This window comes from Hypanus sabinus, chromosome 7 (genome assembly GCF_030144855.1).
Source record: "Hypanus sabinus isolate sHypSab1 chromosome 7, sHypSab1.hap1, whole genome shotgun sequence".
NCBI lineage: Eukaryota > Metazoa > Chordata > Chondrichthyes > Myliobatiformes > Dasyatidae > Hypanus > Hypanus sabinus.
In genome coordinates, this window is record NC_082712.1 from 99,673,598 (window position 1) to 99,694,547 (window position 20,950).

Genomic DNA, 20,950 nt, shown 5'->3' on the forward strand with positions numbered 1-20,950 from the left:
ACAACACAACTCCAGGTCGAATGTCCCACATAGACAACACAACTACAGGTGGAATGTCCCACAGAGACAACACAACTCCAGTTCGAAAGTCCCACAGAGACAACACAACTCCAGGTCGAATATCCTACAGAGACAACACAACTCCGGGTCGTATGTCCCACAGACAGAGACAACACAACTCCAGGTCGAATGTCCCACATAGACAACACAACTCCAGGTCGAATGTCCCACAGAGACAACACAACTCCAGGTCGAATGTCCCACATAGACAACACAACTACAGGTGGAATGTCCCACAGACAGAGACAACACAACTTCAGGTGGAATGTCCCACAGAGACAACTCAACTCCAGTTCGAATGTCCCACAGAGACAACTCAACTCCAGGTCGAAAGTCCCACAGACAGAGACAACTCAACGCCAGGTCGAATGTCCCACAGACAGAGACAACACAACTTCAGGTCGAATGTCCCACAGACAGAGACAACACAACTTCAGGTCGAATGTCCCACAGAGACAACACAACTCCAGGTCGAATGTCCCACAGCGACAACACAACTCCAGGTCGAATGTCCCACAGAGATAACACAACTCCAGGTCGAATGTCCCACAGGCAGAGACAACACAACTTCAGCTCGAATGTCCCACAGGCAGAGAAAACACAGCTCCATGTCGAACAACCAATTGACATCGCACAGAGACAACGTGGCTCCAGGGTGAATGTCACACAGACGGAGACAACACAACTCCAGGGCAAATGGCCCATGGACATCATACAGTGAGAGCCAGGTTTAGTGGGGAGTAGTGTTTGGGGAGTTGATGGCTGGGAAAGGAGGGGAGGGAGTGTGGGGAAAGTCAGCAAAGTATTGGAAGGGTGGGGAAGGGGAGGAAGAAAAGGGTTGGAGGGGTGGGGAGTTAGGATGGTGAGGGAGGGGGTGGACAGGAGAGTGGGAGAGTTGGGGTGTGGACAGTGAGGGAGAGGGAGACGTGTCCGGCTACCTGTGTCTGGGCTGGCCAATGAGGACAGAGGACCCCTGGGTGTGTCCGGAGTGTTACTAGCAGACAACGGCCACTGCCCGTCAGTTGTATCCCCCTTGGGCATGCGTGCTGTCAATGAGCTGCTCTCAGCCTGACCCTGCAGCTCCTCCAGGCGAGTGGCAAGCTGGACGTGGCCGCGGGCCCGAGCCACGTGCAAGGGCAGCCGCCCCAGGGAGTCGGGTATGAGGAGAGCTTGCCGATTCCAACCATATAGAGTGACAGCTGCATCAGTATGTCCCAGGGCACAGGCCCACATCTAGTGAGAGAACAGCAGTGGGTGACTGAGGGCAGCGGTTATGGTCACACCCCAGCCCAAATACACACTCTCCCCCTACCTGCTCATCTCCCCCACCTCTCTCCGCATCTTCACCCCGTATCTTACCCACCAGAGATTCCATGTCCTCTCTCCTTCCCTTTTTATTCCCTTCCTTACTTCACATCCTCGCTCCTCCTTCCCTGTTCTTCTCTCTTCCTCAGCACCATTGGCCCACTCACATCCATCATATGTCAAATCAGTGCCTCTGACCCCTGCATCTCACCCCTCAAGCTGCTACCATTCTCCCAGGTCCCTCAATCCACTTTCAGGACCCTCCTGTATTTATTGTAGAAAGGACGTTTCATTATAAAAGAGGACTGACTAGCAAAGGAACTGGTCCTTCAGTCCACCACATCTGTGCTGAACACGGTGCTGAATTAAAATAAATCCTGTCTGCCTGTACATTACCTCCATTCCCTGCACATTCCTGTGTCTGTCCAACAGCTGCTTCAAGTTCACTACTGTACCACCACCCCTGGCATTCACCACTCTCTGTAAAATAAACTTGCACATCTCTTCTAAACCATTCCCCTCTCACCTGAAGTACAAGTGTTTGACATTTCTGCTCTGGGATAAGGGTTCTGACTGCCCACCCTATATGTGCCACTAGGTCTCTACTCAGGGAAACGACCCAGATTTGGGGATCTGTGACTCACCAGAGGAGTGCAGGAGAAATGATCAACGTTGAGGGGATCAACCTCCTGCTCCAGGTCCAAACTGTCAGCACTCAGTGACCTGTACGGTTATACAATGACAAGGTGTTTCTCTTAAATAGTGTGAACATTACATCATATTCTCTGCTATGTAATGCTCTGACATTACTGGGTAATGTTCAGTGTGTAAAGGCTAGTCATTACAAAGTACTGTTATGAAGGTACCACAGCTCTGAGGGGCCGAAGGAGCGGGAGCAGCCCCTTCCTTCCGGAGAATCGCAAGATCGCTATTTATTCGGGTCTCGGAAGTGAGAGACAATGCAACGGTTCTGGCCATTGTTCTTAGAGACACCTGTGTGTCCCTACTACGTGAGAGCTACCATGGACATGGACACCCTCGGGCAATGTGGGGGTGGAGATTACATCCCCCTATTTTGATGGACATCTACAACTCTGCAAGTAAAGATAAAAGCGGACTGCAGGAGGCAGTACCCTAGCGATGCACCAGAGGAACTTGCTCGCTCAACGCTCCCGGGAGAGCTGGAAGCCACTCAACGCCATGTGTGCTCCTAACTCCTTTGCCTGGGGAGCGAGTGGCTGATACTACCGAGAAGGACTTCGAACTAACAACGGGGAGACCAACGCTCCCCTGATTTTTAACGGAGTGGTTTCATAAAGATACGGGCAAGTTTTCTTTCCGTTTTCACCGATCCCTCTAAAATACATGAAACCCAGCGATTCCTCGAAAGGCTAAAGTCTGCAGACTTCTGAATGACTTTTTATATTTCCAATGGACAAAAATATTATCCCCTAGACAACAGCCGAGATTACTTCTTAATGATGATTATGACTATACCCGCGCTTTAGATTGAGTATTGGTGATGTGCTTTATCTGAATGTTTGCATTACCCTTACTTTTGTGCCCCTTAATAAATAAAAACGTTTGAAAATAGTGACATCAGACTTCAACGGACCTCTCTATCTTTGCTGGTAAGTTCTCCAGTTTTTCGGGATACGTAACAGTACTGTGTGGTGTATAACGGCCTAACGTTACAGGGTACTTACTATGTGGTGTGTAACAGGCTGACATTACAAGGTACTGTGCTGTGTGTAACAGGCTGACATTACAGGGTATTGTGTGGTGTATAACAGGCTGACGTTACAGGGTACGAGGTAAGAGACAGTGTGTGAGAAAGGATAGGCAGGTGACAGAAAAGGGGAGCACTCAGACCAAAGATGTAGGGGAGAAGGAAGAAAAAGATAATAAAGTTGTTTGCACCGTTAGGGATAAACAGAGAGTAAGAGGTGGAGAGTTTCTTAAATGCATCTATTTTAATGCTAGGAGCATTGTAAGAAAGGTGGATGAGCTTAGAGCATGGATTGATACCTGGAAATATGATGTTGTAGCTATTAGCGAAACATGGTTGCAGGAGGGGTGTGACTGGCAACTAAATATTCCTGGATTTAGTTGCTTCAGGTGTGATAGAATTGGAGGGGCGGGGGGGAGGTGTTGCATTGCTTGTCCGAGAAAATATTACAGCAGTGCTTTGGCAGGATAGATTAGAGAGCTCGTCTAGGGAGGCTATTTGGGTGGAATTGAGGAATGCGAAAGGTGTAGTAACACTTGTATTATAGACCACCTAATGGGGAGCGAGAATTGGAGGAGCAAATTTGTAAGGAAATAGCAGATAATTGTAGTAAGCACAAGGTTGTGATTGTGGAGGTTTTAATTTTCCACACATAGACTGGGAAGCCCATTCTATAAAAGGGCTGGATGGTTTGGAGTTCATAAAATGTGTGCAGGATAGTTTTTTGCAGCAATACATAGAGGTACCAACTAGAGAAGGGGCAGTGTTGGATCTCCTGTTAGGGAATGAGATAGGTCACGTGACGGAGCTATGTGTTGGGGACCACTTTGTGTCCAGTGATCACAATGCCATTAGTTTCAACATAATTATGGAGAAGGATAGGACTGGACCCAGGGTTGAGATTTTTGATTGAGAAAGGTTTTTAAAAAAGGAGCGAGAGAGAAACCGGGGAATTATAGACCGGTGAGTCTGACATCGGTGGTGGGGAAAATGCTAGAGTCAGTTATCAAAGATGTGATAACAGCACATTTGGAAAGAGGTGAAATCATCGGACAAAGTCAGCATGGATATGTGAAAGGAAAATCATGTCTGACAAATCTTATAGAATTTTTTTAAGATGTAACTAGTAGAGTGGATAGGGGAGAGCCAGTGGATATGGTATATTTAGATTTTCAAAAGGCTTTTGACAAGGTCCCACACAGTACTGATGTGGATAGAGAATTGGTTGGCAGACAGGAAGCAAACAGTGGGAGTAAACGGGACCTTTTCAGAATGGCAGGCAGTGACTAGTGGGGTACCGGAAGGCTCAGTGCTGGGACCCCAGTTGTTTACAATATATATTAATGATTTAGACGAGGGAATTAAATGCAGCATCTCCAAGTTTGCGGATGACACGAAGCTGGGCGACGGTGTTAGCTGTGAGGAGGATGCTAAGAGGATGCAGGGTGACTTGGATAGGTTGGATTGGATTGGATAGGTTAGGTGATTGGGCAAATTCATGGCAGATGCAATTTAATGTGGATAAATGTGAGGTTATCCACTTTGGTTGCAAGAACAGGGAAACAGATTATTATCTGAACAGTGGCCGATTAGGAAAAGGGGAGATGCAACGAGACCTGGGTGTCATTGTACACTAGTCATTGAAGGTAGGCATGCAGGTGCAGCAGGCAGTGAAAAAGGCAAATGGTATGTTGGCATTCATAGCAAAAGGATTTGAGTACAGGAACAGGGAGGTTCTACTGCAGTTGTACAAGGCCTTGGTGAGACCGCACCTGGAATATTGTGTGCAGTTTTGGTCCCTAATCTGAGGAAAGACATTCTTGCCATAGAGGGAGTACAGAGAAGGTTCACCAGATTGATTCCTGGGATGGCAGGACTTACATATGAAGAAAGACTGGATCGACTAGGCTTATACTCACTGGAATTTAGAAGATTGAGGGGGGATCTTATTGAAACGTATAAAATTCTAAAGGGATTGGACAGGCTAGATGCAGGAAGATTGTTTCCAATGTTGGGGAAGTCCAGAACGAGGGGTCACAGTTTAAGGATAAAGGGGAAACCTTTTAGGACTGAGATGAGGAAAAACTTCTTCACACAGAGAGTGGTGAATCTGTGGAATTCTCTGCCACAGGAAACAGTTGAGACCGGTTCATTGGCTATATTTAAGAGGAAGTTAGATATGGCCCTTGTGGCTAAAGGGATCTGGGGGTATGGAGAGAAAGCAGGTACAGGGTTCTGAGTTGGATGATCAGCCATGATCATACTGAATGGCGGTGCAGGCTTGAAGGGCCGAATGGCCTACTCCTACACCTATTTTCTATGTTTCTAAAGGTTAACTTTGAGGAGATGCAAAAGGATTTAGAAGGCGTGGATTGGGACAATTTGTTTATGGGAAGGATGTAATAAAGAAATGGAGGTCATTTAAAGGTGAAATTTTGAGGGTACAGAATCTTTATGTTCCTGTTAGGTTGAAAGGAAAGGTTAAAAGTTTGAGAGAGCCATGGTTTTCAAGGGATTTTGGAAACTTGGTTTGGAAAAAGAGAGAGATCTACAATAAATATAGGCAGCATGGAGTAAATGAGGTGCTTGAGAAATATAAAGAAAATAAAAAGAATCTTAAGAAAGGAATTAGAAAAGCTAAAAGAAGATATGAGGTTGCTTTGGCAAGTAAGGTGAAAATAAATCCAAACTAGATAGAGTTAAGAGACTTTTAGATAGGTACATGGAGCTTAGTAAAATAGAGGGCTATAGGTAAGCCTAGTAATTTCTAAGGTAGGGACGTTTTCAGCACAACTTTGTGGGCTGAAGGGCCTGTATTGTGCTGCAGGTTTTCTATGTTTCTATGTTTTTTTTTCTATGGTACTGTGTGTTGTGTTACAGGCTGACATTACAGAGTACTGTGTTGTGTGTAATGGGCTGAGGGTATTGTTCTTGCCTCCATTTGATGAGGGTCTCTATGAGTCGGGAGTAGCCCTGAGCAGCTGCGAGGTGCAGCAGTGTCATCCCCCGGAAACTGACACTGTGAACCAGGCGTTCGGAAGGCAGCCAGCACGACTGGGACATCATGGTGAGGCACAAAGCGATGATCCGCTCCTCGAAGGAGTCTGATGAGGCCTGGACAAGAGAGAGAGCAGTCACGGCACACACATGGACATTCATTCCACGTTCTCCGATCCCTCAGCAGCACGGAATACACACGGTGACACATTCCGTGTCACACTGCGATCGTCAACAGTAAGTCACTGACACGAGGGGCCAAATGGCCTCAGTGACAGGGGTTAACTGCGGACTATAATGAACCAGTAGATGCAGTCATTCCCATCTAACCCCACACAGTGTCTACAGGACACTGTGCCTGACTGCCCCACCATTTCCCCCCGCCACTACACTCTGGCTAAGAACTCCACACACAGTCTGCTTGTACCAGGTGATGGTGAGGCCACACTTCGAGTACAAAGTTCAATTCTGCTCGCCTTGCACAGACGCCGTTAAGCTGGAAAGAATGCAGAGGGAGATTTGCGAGGATGTTATTTGCTAGCACTCGAAGGACTGAGTGATGGAGAGAGGTTTGGACTTTCTTGACTGGAGTGCAAGAGAACGAGGGATGACCTTATAGAGGTATCTGTGAATCACGAGGGGCACATGTAAAGTGAATGCGCTCAATCTTTTACCCCAGGGGCTTTTACCCCAGGGCTAGGGAATCACGAACTAGAAGATCAAAGTTTTGGGGGAGGAGAGATTTAATAGGAACCCCAAGAGAGGCAACATTTTCACCAGAGGGTGGTCTTTACAAGCTGCCTGAAGAGATGATTGCAAATATTATCAACATTTAAAAGACAGATACAGGGATATCGAAGGATATGGGACAAAGACGGGTACGTGGGATCAGTTCAGCATGAACAGTTGGACTGAAGGGCCTGGCTCTGTCTTGTGTAACAGACAGCAAGCTCCCAATAAGGGAAAATGCCTGTCAACGAGGGAACACTGGTTGGAGGGTGAACATTGTCCAGGATAGCAGAAGGTCAGTGACGTGAGAAGTGGTGACCGGTGACCGGTGATGTGAGCAGACAGCTATGCATTTCATCTACGCCATTCTTGGAGTTCAGCGAGGGGGCTGTGTGTAGGAATAAGTTAGTAATGGATGGGAACATGCCAGGGACAGCAGTGGGCTGGCAGTGAGCCACTAACATGCAACAGGGTGGCGGCAGAATGAGCGGGGAAGGGCAACGCGGTGATGGGAGACAGGATAGAGGAGGGGCGAGAAGGGGACAAACAGGGGAGGGGTGGTGAGGGGTGGGGAGAGATGGGAAGGAGTGGGGATATGTTGTGGGAAAAGGAAGGTTGGGAGAGGTACGGGGGGTAGAGATGCAGGGGCAAGGGGAGTGGGGAGAGATGGGGAGGTGAGGAGTGGAGAGGGAGGACGGGGTGGGGAGGGGAGTGTTAAGGAGGGGACATGTGGTGAGTGTTGGGAGAGGATGGGAGAGCTGGGGAGGAGAGATGTGAGAAGGGGAGGAAAGAATTGGGGATGAGGGGAATGGAAGGCAAGTGAAGGGGGAGGGTGTGTTGGGGAGGGGATTGTTGGGGTAGTAGGGGAGTGATGGGGAGGGGGAGGGGATTGTTGGGGTAGTAGGGGAGTGATGGGGAGGGGAGGAGAGTGCGGGGGAGTTAGGGCGGGCAGTGAAATGGTAGTGAGAGGAGAGTTGGGGAGGGGAAGTATGGGAAGAGTAGAGTTAGGATGGGAAGGGGAGAGTTTAGGTGCTGGACTGGGAGGGGGGAAGTGGGGGCGGGGAGGGAAGGGGAAGTGGGGGTGGGGAGGGGAGAGAAAGGGAGGTTATCTGAGTCTTGGGACAGCTCTGAAGTTTCCACTGGCCTCAGGCAGAAAGCCGCTGCCTCACAAACATACTTTCCACTGACAGCTGACCTGTCCTGGCTCAGTATGGGCTGGAGCGGAACAGGCTCTTTAATCCCACTCCACAAACTCTGGCCTTAATCCACTTGCTTCAAAAGCAGCTGGCCAGAAATATCCGAGCTAATCTATAACTGCCGGAGCCCTCTACTCATGGTTAAAATTAGCCAGAACCTGGGTCTCTGTGCCGCAGAGACTCTTCCCTCCCCAAATGCAAAAATAGAATGATAGGAGGGGTTTGGCATCAGTAACCCTCACTCGTCCAGTCCACTCTCCACACACTTCCAGGGTTACTTTAAACTTGTCTCTGCACTGGATTCCAGCCCTCCTACACCCCCACCCCCCGACGCTCGTCCCTCACACTTTGTCCCTCATCCAGTGCCAAATAACTGCCCCTTCCCTCTGTTGCTGAGACTTCCAGCACAACCTTCCCCAATCCAGTCCAACACACATCTGCCTGTGACCTACACCTTACCCTCAGACACCCATCACGACATCCGCCTGTATCCTACACCCCGCCCTCAGACAACCATCACCACATCCACCTGTATCCTACACCCCGCCCTCAGACAACCATCACCACATCCACCTGTATCCTACACCCCGCCCTCAGACACCCATCACCACATCCATCTGTATCCTACACCCTGCCCTCAGACACCCATCACCACATCCGCCTGTATCCCACACCCTGCCCTCAGACACCCAACACCACATCCACCTGTATCCTACAACCCGCCCTCAGACACCCATCACCACATCCGCCTGTATCCTACACCCTGCCCTCAGACACCCATCACCACATCCGCCTGTATCCCACACCCTGCCCTCAGACACCCATCACCACATCCACCTGTATCCTACAGCCTGCCCTCAGACAATCACCACATCCACCTGTATCCTACACCTCGCCCTCAGACACCCATCACCACATCCGCCTGTATCCTACACCCTGCCCTCAGACACCCAACACCACATCCACCTGTATCCTACACCTCGCCCTCAGACACCCATCACCACATCCGCCTGTATCCTACACCCTGCCCTCAGACACCCAACACCACATCCATCTGTATCCTACAACCCGCCCTCAGACACCCAACACCACATCCACCTGTATCCTACAACCCGCCCTCAGACACCCATCACCACATCCGCCTGTATCCTACACCCTGCCCTCAGACACCCATCACCACATCCGCCTGTATCCCACACCCTGCCCTCAGACACCCATCACCACATCCGCCTGTATCCTACACCCTGCCCTCAGACACCCAACACATCCGCCTGTATCCTACAACCCGCCCTCAGACACCCATCACCACATCCGCCTGTATCCTACACCCTGCCCTCAGGCACCCATCACCACATCCGCCTGTATCCTACACCCTGCCCTCAGACACCCAACACCACATCCATCTGTATCCTACACCCTGCCCTCAGACACCCATCACCACATCCGCCTGTATCCTACACCCTGCCCTCAGACACCCATCACCACATCCGCCTGTATCCCACACCCTGCCCTCAGACACCCAACACCACATCCACCTGTATCCTACAACCCGCCCTCAGACACCCATCACCACATCCACCTGTATCCTACACCCCGCCCTCAGACAATCACATCCACCTGTATCCTACACCTCGCCCTCAGACACCCATCACCACATCCGCCTGTATCCTACACCCTGCCCTCAGACACCCAACACCACATCCACCTGTATCCTACAACCCGCCCTCAGACACCCATCACCACATCCACCTGTATCCTACACCCTGCCCTCAGACACCCATCACCACATCCGCCTGTATCCCACACCCTGCCCTCAGACACCCATCACCACATCCGCCTGTATCCTACACCCTGCCCTCAGACACCCAACACATCCACCTGTATCCTACAACCCGCCCTCAGACACCCATCACCACATCCGCCTGTATCCTACACCCTGCCCTCAGACACCCATCACCACATCCGCCTGTATCCCACACCCTGCCCTCAGACACCCAACACCACATCCACCTGTATCCTACAACCCGCCCTCAGACACCCAACACCACATCCACCTGTATCCCACACCCTGCCCTCAGACACCCATCACCACATCCGCCTGTATCCTACACCCTGCCCTCAGACACCCAACACCACATCCATCTGTATCCTACACCCTGCCCTCAGACACCCATCACCACATCCGCCTGTATCCTACACCCTGCCCTCAGACACCCATCACCACATCCGCCTGTATCCTACACCCTACCCTCAGACACCCAACACCACATCCATCTGTATCCTACACCCTGCCCTCAGACACCCATCACCACATCCGCCTGTATCCTACACCCTGCCCTCAGACACCCATCACCACATCCATCTGTATCCTACACCCTGCCCTCAGACACCCATCACCACATCTGCCTGTATCCTACACCCTGCCCTCAGACACCCATCACCACATCCGCCTGTATCCTACACCCTGCCCTCAGACACCCAACACATCCACCTGTATCCTACAACCCGCCCTCAGACACCCATCACCACATCCGCCTGTATCCTACACCCTGCCCTCAGACACCCAACACATCCACCTGTATCCTACACCCTGCCCTCAGACACCCATCACCACATCTGCCTGTATCCTACACCCTGCCCTCAGACACCCATCACCACATCCGCCTGTATCCTACACCCTGCCCTCAGACACCCAACACATCCACCTGTATCCTACACCCTGCCCTCAGACACCCATCACCACATCCGCCTGTATCCTACACCCCGCACTCAGACACCCATCACCACATCCACCTGTATCCTACACCCTGCCCTCAGACACCCATCACCACATCCTCCTGTATCCTACACCCTGCCCTCAGACACCCATCACATCCGCCTGTATCCTACACCCCGCACTCAGACACCCATCACCACATCCACCTGTATCCTACACCCTGTCCACCCATATACAGTACTACATTCCATCCTGACACACCCATCACCCCAACAGCCTAGATGTTAGTGCCCACTCTCATGAACCCATCACCCATCTGCCTGTATCCTAGAGGGGGTGAGGAGGGAGTCAGGAATCATGGTGAGGGGAGTGGGGGGTTGTGACGGTGAGGGGAATGGGGGGGTTGTGACGGTGAGGGGAGTGGGGGGGTTGTGACGGTGAGGAGAGTGTGAGGGTTGTGACAGTGAGGGGAGTGGGGGGGTTTTGATGGTGAGTTGGGGGGTTGTAACGGTGAGGGGAGTGGGATGGTTGTGACAGGGGTGTCTTTAGGCGGGAAAGGTGGTGCTAGTGGCTTTCACTAGGCTGTAATACAAATGCAGATCAGGAAGGGTCAGAGAAACCGCCTCCTGAACTTGCAGCCCAGTCGTCAGCTGGTAATTTGAGGAGGAGAAAGAGGTGGGGAATCACTGGCTGACGTCTACAGCAGCCTCTCCAACGGAAACAGGAGAGTGCAGAGTGGAATCTGATCACTAAATGGGTTCCAGCATTAATTCCAGGTAACAGTAATCCCATCACACCCCTGATTAACGTCATGGGTAATCCAGAGCAAGGCACCTCACCAAATGGATAATTCCACAAGAGCAGGAAGCGTAAATACGCCCCCATTACGGAGTCCACAGGGCAATGCTGAGCTGACTCACTCCCACACTGCTGAACCTGCTGGTAGGGTGGCTGTAAGAAGTACCAGAGCATCTGTCACAGCAGACGAGATTCACAATGAGGAAGTTTGTCAAAGTTTTAGATAACATGCTAAACCTTTCACAAACTTCTAAGAATGTAAATGCTTTCTTTGTAATGACATTTACATGCTGGACCCTGGCCAGATCATCTGAAATGATAACACCAAGGAATTTAAAGTTGCTGACCTTCTGCCACCCTGATAAAGACTGGCTCATGGACCTCTGGTTTCCTTCTCCTGCAGTCAATAATCCACTCTTTGGTCTTTGGGTAAAGCTCTACCAACCACTGAGCGCATCTACAAGGAGCCATGTCACAAGGAAGCAGCCTCCATCATCAAGGTCCCCCACCGCCCAGGTCATGCTCGCTCCATGGGGATGAGGTGCAGGAGCCTCAGGTCTCACAGCACCAGGTTCAGGAACAGTCTCCTTATCCAGAAGGGTAACTTCACTCACCGCAACGCAGAACTGTTCCCACAACATATCCTGAATTCTTCATCCCACATTTTCAATATTGATTGCTTATGTATGGATCGATACATGCATTTATTTATTTTTACTTTGAACTTTGAAAGGAGGAACACACATAAGCTGCGGGAGGAACTCAGCAGGTCAGGCAGCATCTACGGAGGAGAATGAACAGTCCAGCACCATTCATATTTATTCCGTTCCACAGATGCTTCAACCCATGAAGGTGCGAAGTAATTCATTTTGGAAGGTTGAACTTGAAGACAAATTACAGGGTTAGTGGCAGGATTCTTAGCAGTGTGGAGGGACAGAGGGATTGGGGTCCACGTCCATTGACCCCTCAAAGTTACAACACAAGTTAAGAGGCATGTGGTTTGTTGGCCTTCATTAATTGGGGATTGAGTTCAAAAGCCACGAGGTAATGTAGCTCTATTAAAGGCCACACTTGGAGTATTGTGCTCAGTTCTGGTTGCTTCGTGATAGGAAAGATGTGGAAGCTTTAGAGAGGGTGCATCCAGCGTGCTGCCTGGATTAGAGGCATGTCTTATGAAAAAAGGCTGAACAACCTAGGGCTTTTCTCTTCAGAGCGAGAGTCAGCAAAAGACTTTTTCCTAGTGTAGCAATGTCTAATACAAGGGGGCATAATTTTAAGGTAATTAGAGGAAAGTGTAGCAGGGTTATCAGAGGTAGTTCTTTTTTTTTTCAAACAGAGTAGCGGCCGTGTGAAACACACTGCCAGTGGTGGTGGTGGTGGCAGAGGCAGATACATTAGGGTCATTTAAGAGACAGAGTTAAGCTCATAGTTGATAGAAATATAGAGGGATTTGTGGGAGGGAAGGGTTACATGGATCTTACGCACAACAAAGGGCTGTACTGTGCTGTGCTGTTCTACAGCACATTCTATGCATCCTGACTGCTGAGTTCCTCCAGCATTGTGTGTGTGTTGCTCTGGATTTCCACAACTATGGAATCTCCTGTGTTAATGAGGGAAAGAGCAGGCACTGGCAGTATTTTATGTGGAGGGATGGGAACACAGGACAGCGAGCAGAAGCCAGGCATTCAGACACTGACCCACATTCACCCTGAGGAAAGGCAACAGAAAGGTCCCCCCACACGGTACCTGAATCTGCATCCTGCCTCCTGCGCACATACTCTGACAGTGACCCGAAGCGGCCATCTCAGCCATTCGCTTCTCCATCTGCTCCAGACGCTCGAGGATCGACATGCGGAACTGGTTATCTGAGGGACAGGCACAGGGACACCATCAGTACTCAGATCAGCACATCATTCAACAAACACTAAAAGGCCCACGATACAGCCCTACGGCACAACACTGCAGTACAGTACTTGTGCGGACAGGTCTGCTCTAAGTAATATAGTACAGTGCTGGTATGGATGAGTTTGTCTCTATATTACAGCAGGGTATAGTACCAGAGGGGACTGGTCTGTCACTGTGTATCACTGGGGTACGGTACCAGTGGGACTGGTCTGTCACTGTGTAACACTGGGTTACAGTGCTGGTGGAGACCGTTCTGTCACTGTATCTTTGGGGTACAGTATCTGTCCAGATGGGTCTGACAGTGTATGACGCTGGGGTATTGTACCAGTGGGGATAGGTCTGTCATTGTATAACACTGGGGCATAGTACTGATGGGGTTGGGGCTATCACTGTGTAACACTGGGGTATTGTACCAGTGGGGATGGGTCTGTCAGTGTATAACACTGGGGCATAGTACTGATGGGGTTGGGGCTGTTACTGTGTAACACTGGGGTATTGTACCAGTGGGGATGGGTCTGTCACTGTATAACTCTGGGGCATAGTACTGATGGGGTTGGGGCTGTCGCTGTGTAACACTGGGGTATTGTACCAGTGGGGATGGGTCTGTCACTGTATAACACTGAGTCATAGTACTGATGGGGTTGGGGCTGTCACTGTGTATAACACTGGGATACAGTACCGGTGTGGTGAGGTGTCGCTGTATAATGCTGGAGTAAAGCATCAGTGGGGGTGGGTCTGTCACTGCGTAACACCAAAGTACAGCACCAGTGTGGACAGGTCCCTCACTGATCACACTGGGTCTGTTACTGTGCATGACTGGGGTACAGTTGGGTCTGTCACTGTACAACACTGGGGTGTGGCACCAGTGGAGTTGAGTCTGTTACTGAAGAACACTGCAGTACCGTGCCAGGGCGAACCGATCTGTCACTGTAAAACATTGAGGTACAGTGCCGATGGGGATGGGTCTATCATTGTATAACACTGGGGTAAAGTGCTGGTGGAGATGAGTCTGTCACTGTGTATGACTGGGTTACAGTACCCATGGGGACATGTCTTTCACTGTATAACAATGGGTTACAGTATTGGTGGGGACAGGTCTGTCACTGTATTACACTGTGGTATGGTACTGTTGAAGATGGGTTTTTTTCACCTGTTTAACACAAGTGTACAGTACCAGTAGGAATGGGTCTGTCTCTGTATAACACAGGGGTACCGTACTAGTGCAGACAGTTCTGTCACAGTATTACACGGTAGAGGAGTACTGGTAGGGACAAGTCTGTACAGCAGCAGTGTGGGCAGGTCCTTCACTGTATCACACTGGGTCTGTCACTGAGTATGACTGGAGTACAGTACTGGTGGAGATGGGTCTGTCACTGGAGTACGGTACTGGTGGGGACCGGTCCTTCACTATATCACACTGGGTGTGTCACTGAGTATGACTGGAGTACAGTACTGGTGGAGATGGGTCTGTCACTGCAAAACACTGGGGTACAATATTGGTAGGGTTAGCTCTGTCATTGTATAACACTGGGGAACAGTGCTGGTGGGGAATGATCTGTCACTGTATGACACCGGCGCACAGTACCGGTGGCGATGGGCCTGCCACTGGAGTATGGTACCGGTGGGGACGGTCCGTCGCTGTATAACACTGGGGTACGGTACTGGTGGGGACGGGTCTGTCACCATATAACACTGGGGTACCGTACCGGTGGGGACGGGTCTGTCACTGTATAACACTGGGGGTACTGTACCGGTGGGGACGGGTCTGTCACTGTATAACACTGGGGTACAGTACTGGTGGGGTTGAGTCCATCACTATAACACCAGAGTACAGTGCTGGTAGAGATGCGTGTTACTGTATATTACACTGGGTACCATACCAGAGGAGACAAGTATATAACACAGGGGTACCAGTGGGGATGGATCTGTGACTATATAACACTGGGGTACAGTACCAATGTGTACGGGTCTGTCACTGTGTAATACCGGGGTACAGTATCAGAGGGGACAGGTCTGCCTTTGTATAACACTTGACTACAGTGGCACTGGGGGCAGGTCTGTCTTTGTAAAACACTGGGATGCAGTACCGATGGGGATGGGTCTGTCACTGTGTAACACCGGGGTACGGTACCGGTGGGGACGGGTCTGTCACTGTGTAACACCGGGGTACGGTACCGGTGGGAACGGGTCTGTCTCTGTGTAACACCGGGGTACGGTACCAGTGGGGACGGGTCTGTCACAGTGTAACACTGGGGCACAGTACCTGTGGGGCAGGTTTGTCACTGTATGACACTAGGGTACAGTGCCAGTGGGGGATGGGTCCGCCATTCTATAACACTGGTATACAGTACCAGTGCAGACATGTCCTTTACTGGGAAACACTGGGGTACAGTAGTAGTGGGGATGCATCCATGTCTGAAATTTGAACGGATTGTTAATGAAATCATTACTCTGATGTCTGTGGTTCACTGAACATTGATTTTGGAAGAGTACCCACAGGTCAGGCCGAATAGCCAAGATCATTCAGATAATAATAGCTGCATTCATCCTAAAACTAATCTCATCTGTCTGCACAACATGTCTATCCCTCATTCCATCTGCCTAACAGCCTCCTTAACCTTTGTCATGTCTAGCTCCACCACCGCCCTTCAGCAGCACCTTCCAGAAACCCACCACTCTGCGTAAAACAGAAACCTGTGAACTTATCCCCTCTCAGCTCAATTGCATGCTTCTGGGATTAGGTGTTTTAACCTTGGGGAAACAAATTCTGTCCTTGCCTCCTATAATTTTATAAATTCTGTCAGTTCTCTGCTCCAGAAAAAACAAGCAAGTTTGTCCAGCCTCCCCGCTCTCATGCTCTCTAATCCAGGCAGCCTTCTGGTAAACCTCTTCTGCACCCTCTGCAAAACCTGCACATTCTTTCTGTAATGGGGCAACCAGAAGTGAATGTGATTGTTCAGATACCGCTTCACTAGAATTCTATGTAACAACAACTTCCCAAGCCTTGAACTTAATTCCTTAAAAGGCAATCATGCTGTATGACTTCCTTACATATTGAGTTCTGTGGCAACTTCAGGAAGCTGTGGACTTTAACCCCAAGATCCCTCGGTACATCAACACTTACCATTAACTGTGCACCATCCCTTTACATTTGACCCCCCAAAAGTACAACACTTCATCTTTGCCCAGATTAAACTCTATCCGCCATTTTCCCATTCATATCTGCATTGGTCTATATCCCATTGAATCCTTCACCAATTGTCATAAAGTCTGCAACCTTACATCTACATTTTCATCTAGTCTATTTATATTCATCACAAACAGCAGATTAGGGATCCCTGCAGAACACCGGACAGTATCAGTCCCATCACCCACTATCCTCTATCTTCCATGGACAAGCCATTTCTGAATTCAAACGGCCAAGTCACTGTGAATCATTCCCATGCATCTTAATCTTCTGGATGAACCTTCTGGACCTGATCAAAATCCATTCCGCGAACGATCTGCTAACTTCTGATGTCTGTGTTGGGATTGTCAGTGCCTCTGCCTCTCTTAATGTGATTCCAGTTACAATACAACATCCCAATGGACTTCAGGGTGCACGACCCTCCAGCCCCCACCCACACCCACCATAGCCTGCTCACCCCCTATCAATGGTCACACCATTCTGTCCCGCCTGGACACCACGGCTCACCACTCTACCCGGCTGGCAATCACGGGCAACGGTTTCACAGCCCAGCTCACGCCACTGCCATCAGCTGTTTGGCACCGACTGTCCACTGTCCCCCGGCTCCTGCCCCGGTGACTTGCTGTCCACGCAGAGTGTTTGTCCCTGCTGGGAAGCAGGGCAGACCAGGTTTCTGAGCAGCAGGACGGCAGCCGTGGCATTGTCCATCAGAGGCAGACTGTCAGTGACAGATTCCATTCCAATAAGCACAGCGGGGTGGCTGTGTCTGTGCTTCAGCAACAGCTAAGAGCGTATACAGTCTGTAGGACACACCCTGCCCCCGTTGCCCTTACACACCACTGAAGTTATCAGTGCCCAGTGCAGTCCACACTGCAGGAACACTTGCTGCATTCCACACCCCCATCCACTTACAGCCACCGTGTCTAAACAGCTACAGCCCAGCACTGCCTTATATCCTGTGTTGTGTTTACCCATGTACCTGCTCCTTGCCCACAACAGACATACACACCTCAAACTCCGACCATAGGTGGGATGCAGTAACAGGCAAAGGACACACTCCCCAGCAATACACCATGTCCTGTGACACATTTACCCCATGTAACCTCTTCCTGAAAAACCACAAACCCACAAAAATGAAACGACACAGCAATGCACTGTGGATTCACACACCACTGACCCACTCACCACCGACCCAACACCCACACAGTACGGACCCACACACCCACACAGTACAGACCCACGCACCCACACAGTACGGACCCACATACCCACACAGTACGGACCCACATACCCACTCACCACCGACCCAACACCCACACAGTACGGACCCACATACCCACACAGTACGGACCCACATACCCACTCACCACCGACCCAACACCCACACAGTACGGACCCACATACCCACACAGTACGGACCCACATACCCACACAGTACGGACCCACACACCCACTCAGTACGGACCCACACACCCACTCAGTACGGACCCACACACCCACTCACCAACGACCCACATACCCACACAGTACAGACCCACACACCCACTCACCACCGACCCACATACCCACACAGTATGGACCCACACACCCACTCAGTACGGACCCACACACCCACTCACCACCGACCCACATACCCACACAGTACAGACCCACACACCCACTCACCACCGACCCACATACCCACACAGTACGGACCCACACACCTACTCAGTACGGACCCACATACCCACACAGTACGGAACCACACACCCACTCACCACCGACCCACATACCCACTCAGTACGGACCCACACACCCACTCAGTACGGACCCACACACCCACTCAGTACGGACCCACATACCCACTCAGTACGGACCCACACACCCACTCACCACCGACCCACATACCCACTCAGTACGGACCCACACACCCACTCAGTACGGACCCACACACCCACTCAGTACGGACCCACATACCCACTCAGTACGGACCCACACACCCACTCACCACCGACCCACATACCCACTCAGTACGGACCCACATACCCACTCACCACCGACCCACATACCCACTCAGTACGGACCCACACACCCACTCAGTACGGACCCACACACCCACTCAGTACGGACCCACATACCCACTCAGTACGGACCCACACACCCAATCAGTACGGACCCACACACCCACTCAGTACGGACCCACACACCCACACAGTACGGACCCACATACCCACACAGTACGGACCCACATACCCACTCAGTACGGACTCACACACCCACACAATACGGACCCACACACCCACACAGTACGGACCCACATACCCACTCAGTACGGACCCACTCACCCACTCAGTACGGACCCACATACCCACACAGTACGGACCCACACACCCACTCAGTACGGACCCACATACCCACTCAGTACGGACCCACACACGCACACAGTACGGACCCACACACCCACACACCCACTCAGTACGGACCCACATACCCGCTCAGTACGGACCCACACACCCACACAGTACGGACCCACACACCCACACAGTACGGACCCACACACCCACTCAGTACGGACCCACATACCCACACAGTACGGACCCGCACACCCACACAGTACGGACCCACATACCCACTCACCACCGACCCACACACCCACACAGTACGGACCCGCACACCCACTCAGTACGGACCCACACACCCACACAGTACGGACCCACATACCCACACAGTACGGACCCACATACCCACTCAGTACGGACCCACACACCCACTCACCACCGACCCACACACCCACTCAGTACGGACCCACACACCCACTCAGTACGGACCCACACACCCACTCACCACCGACCCACATACCCACACAGTACGGACCCACATACCCACTCACCACCGACCCACATACCCACACAGTACGGACCCACATACCCACTCACCACCGACCCACATACCCACTCAGTACGGACCCACATACCCACACAGTACGGACCCACATACCCACTCACAACAGACCCACTCACCCACTCACAACAGACCCACTCACCCACTCACAACCGACCCACTCACCCACTCAGTACGGACCCACACAACCACACAGTACGGACCCACACACCCACTCAGTACGGACCCACACACCCACTCAGTACGGACCCACACACCCACACAGTACGTACCCACACAATACATACCCACTCAGTACGGACCCACACACCCACACAGTACAGACCCACACAATACATACCAACTCAGTACGGACCCACACACCCACTCAGTACGGACCCACGGACCCACACAATACATACCCACTCAGTACGGACCCACACACCCACTCAGTACGGACCCACACACCCACTCAGTACGGACCCACACACCCACACAGTACGGACCCACACACCCACTCAGTACCGACCCACACACCCACACAGTACGGACCCACACACCCACTCAGTACCGACCCACACACTCACACAGTACGGACCCACACACCCACTCAGTACGGACCAACACACCCACTCAGTACGGACCCACACACTCACACAGTACGGACCCACACACCCACTCAGTACGGACCCACACACTCACACAGTACGGACCCACACACTCACACAGTACGGACCCACATACCCACACAGTACGGACCCACACCCACACAGTACGGACCCACACACCCACACAGTACGGACCCACACACCCACTCAGTACGGACCCACACACCCACTCAGAACGGACCCACACACCCACACAGTACGGACCCACACACCCACTCAGTACGGACCCACACACCCACTCAGTACCGACCCGCACACCCACTCAGTACGGACCCGCACACCCACTCACCACCGACCCACACACCCACACAGTACGGACCCACACACCCACACAGTACGGACCCACACACCCACACAGTACGGACCCACATACCCACACAGTACGGACCCACATACCCACTCACCACCGACCCACACACCCACACAGTACGGACCCACACACCCACTCAGTACGGACCCACATACCCACTCACCACCGACCCACACACCCACACAGTACGGACCCACACACCCACAGAGTACGGACCCACATACCCACACAGTACGGACCCACATACCCACTCACCACCGACCCACACACCCACACAGTACGGACCCACACACCCACACAGTACGGACCCACACACCCACACAGTACGGACCCACACACCCACTCAGTACGGACCCACATACCCACTCAGTACGGACCCACATACCCACTCACCACCGACCCACACACCCACACAGTACGGACCCACACACCCACACAGTACGGACCCACACACCCACTCAGTACGGACCCACATACCCACTCACCACCGA

The 20,950-nt window shown here is 51.6% G+C and overlaps 1 protein-coding gene across 6 annotated transcripts in view; it reads right to left on the reverse strand.

The window, feature by feature from the left end:
• LOC132397051 (calmodulin-binding transcription activator 2-like) overlaps nt 1–20,950 on the reverse strand; it is a 221,645-nt gene that overhangs the window by 95,500 nt on the left and 105,195 nt on the right. For all 6 annotated transcript variants that reach the window (XR_009513250.1, XM_059975300.1, XM_059975302.1 and 3 more), the window contains 4 exons: nt 13,277–13,395; nt 6,030–6,208; nt 2,010–2,088; nt 999–1,293 (listed from right to left, as the gene is read on the reverse strand). Coding sequence is in view for 5 of the 6 variants with exons in the window: in XM_059975300.1 (XP_059831283.1) it covers nt 999–1,293; nt 2,010–2,088; nt 6,030–6,208; nt 13,277–13,395 (672 nt within the window). In the remaining variant the exon portion in view is untranslated. The remainder of the gene's footprint in view (nt 1–998; nt 1,294–2,009; nt 2,089–6,029; nt 6,209–13,276; nt 13,396–20,950) is intronic.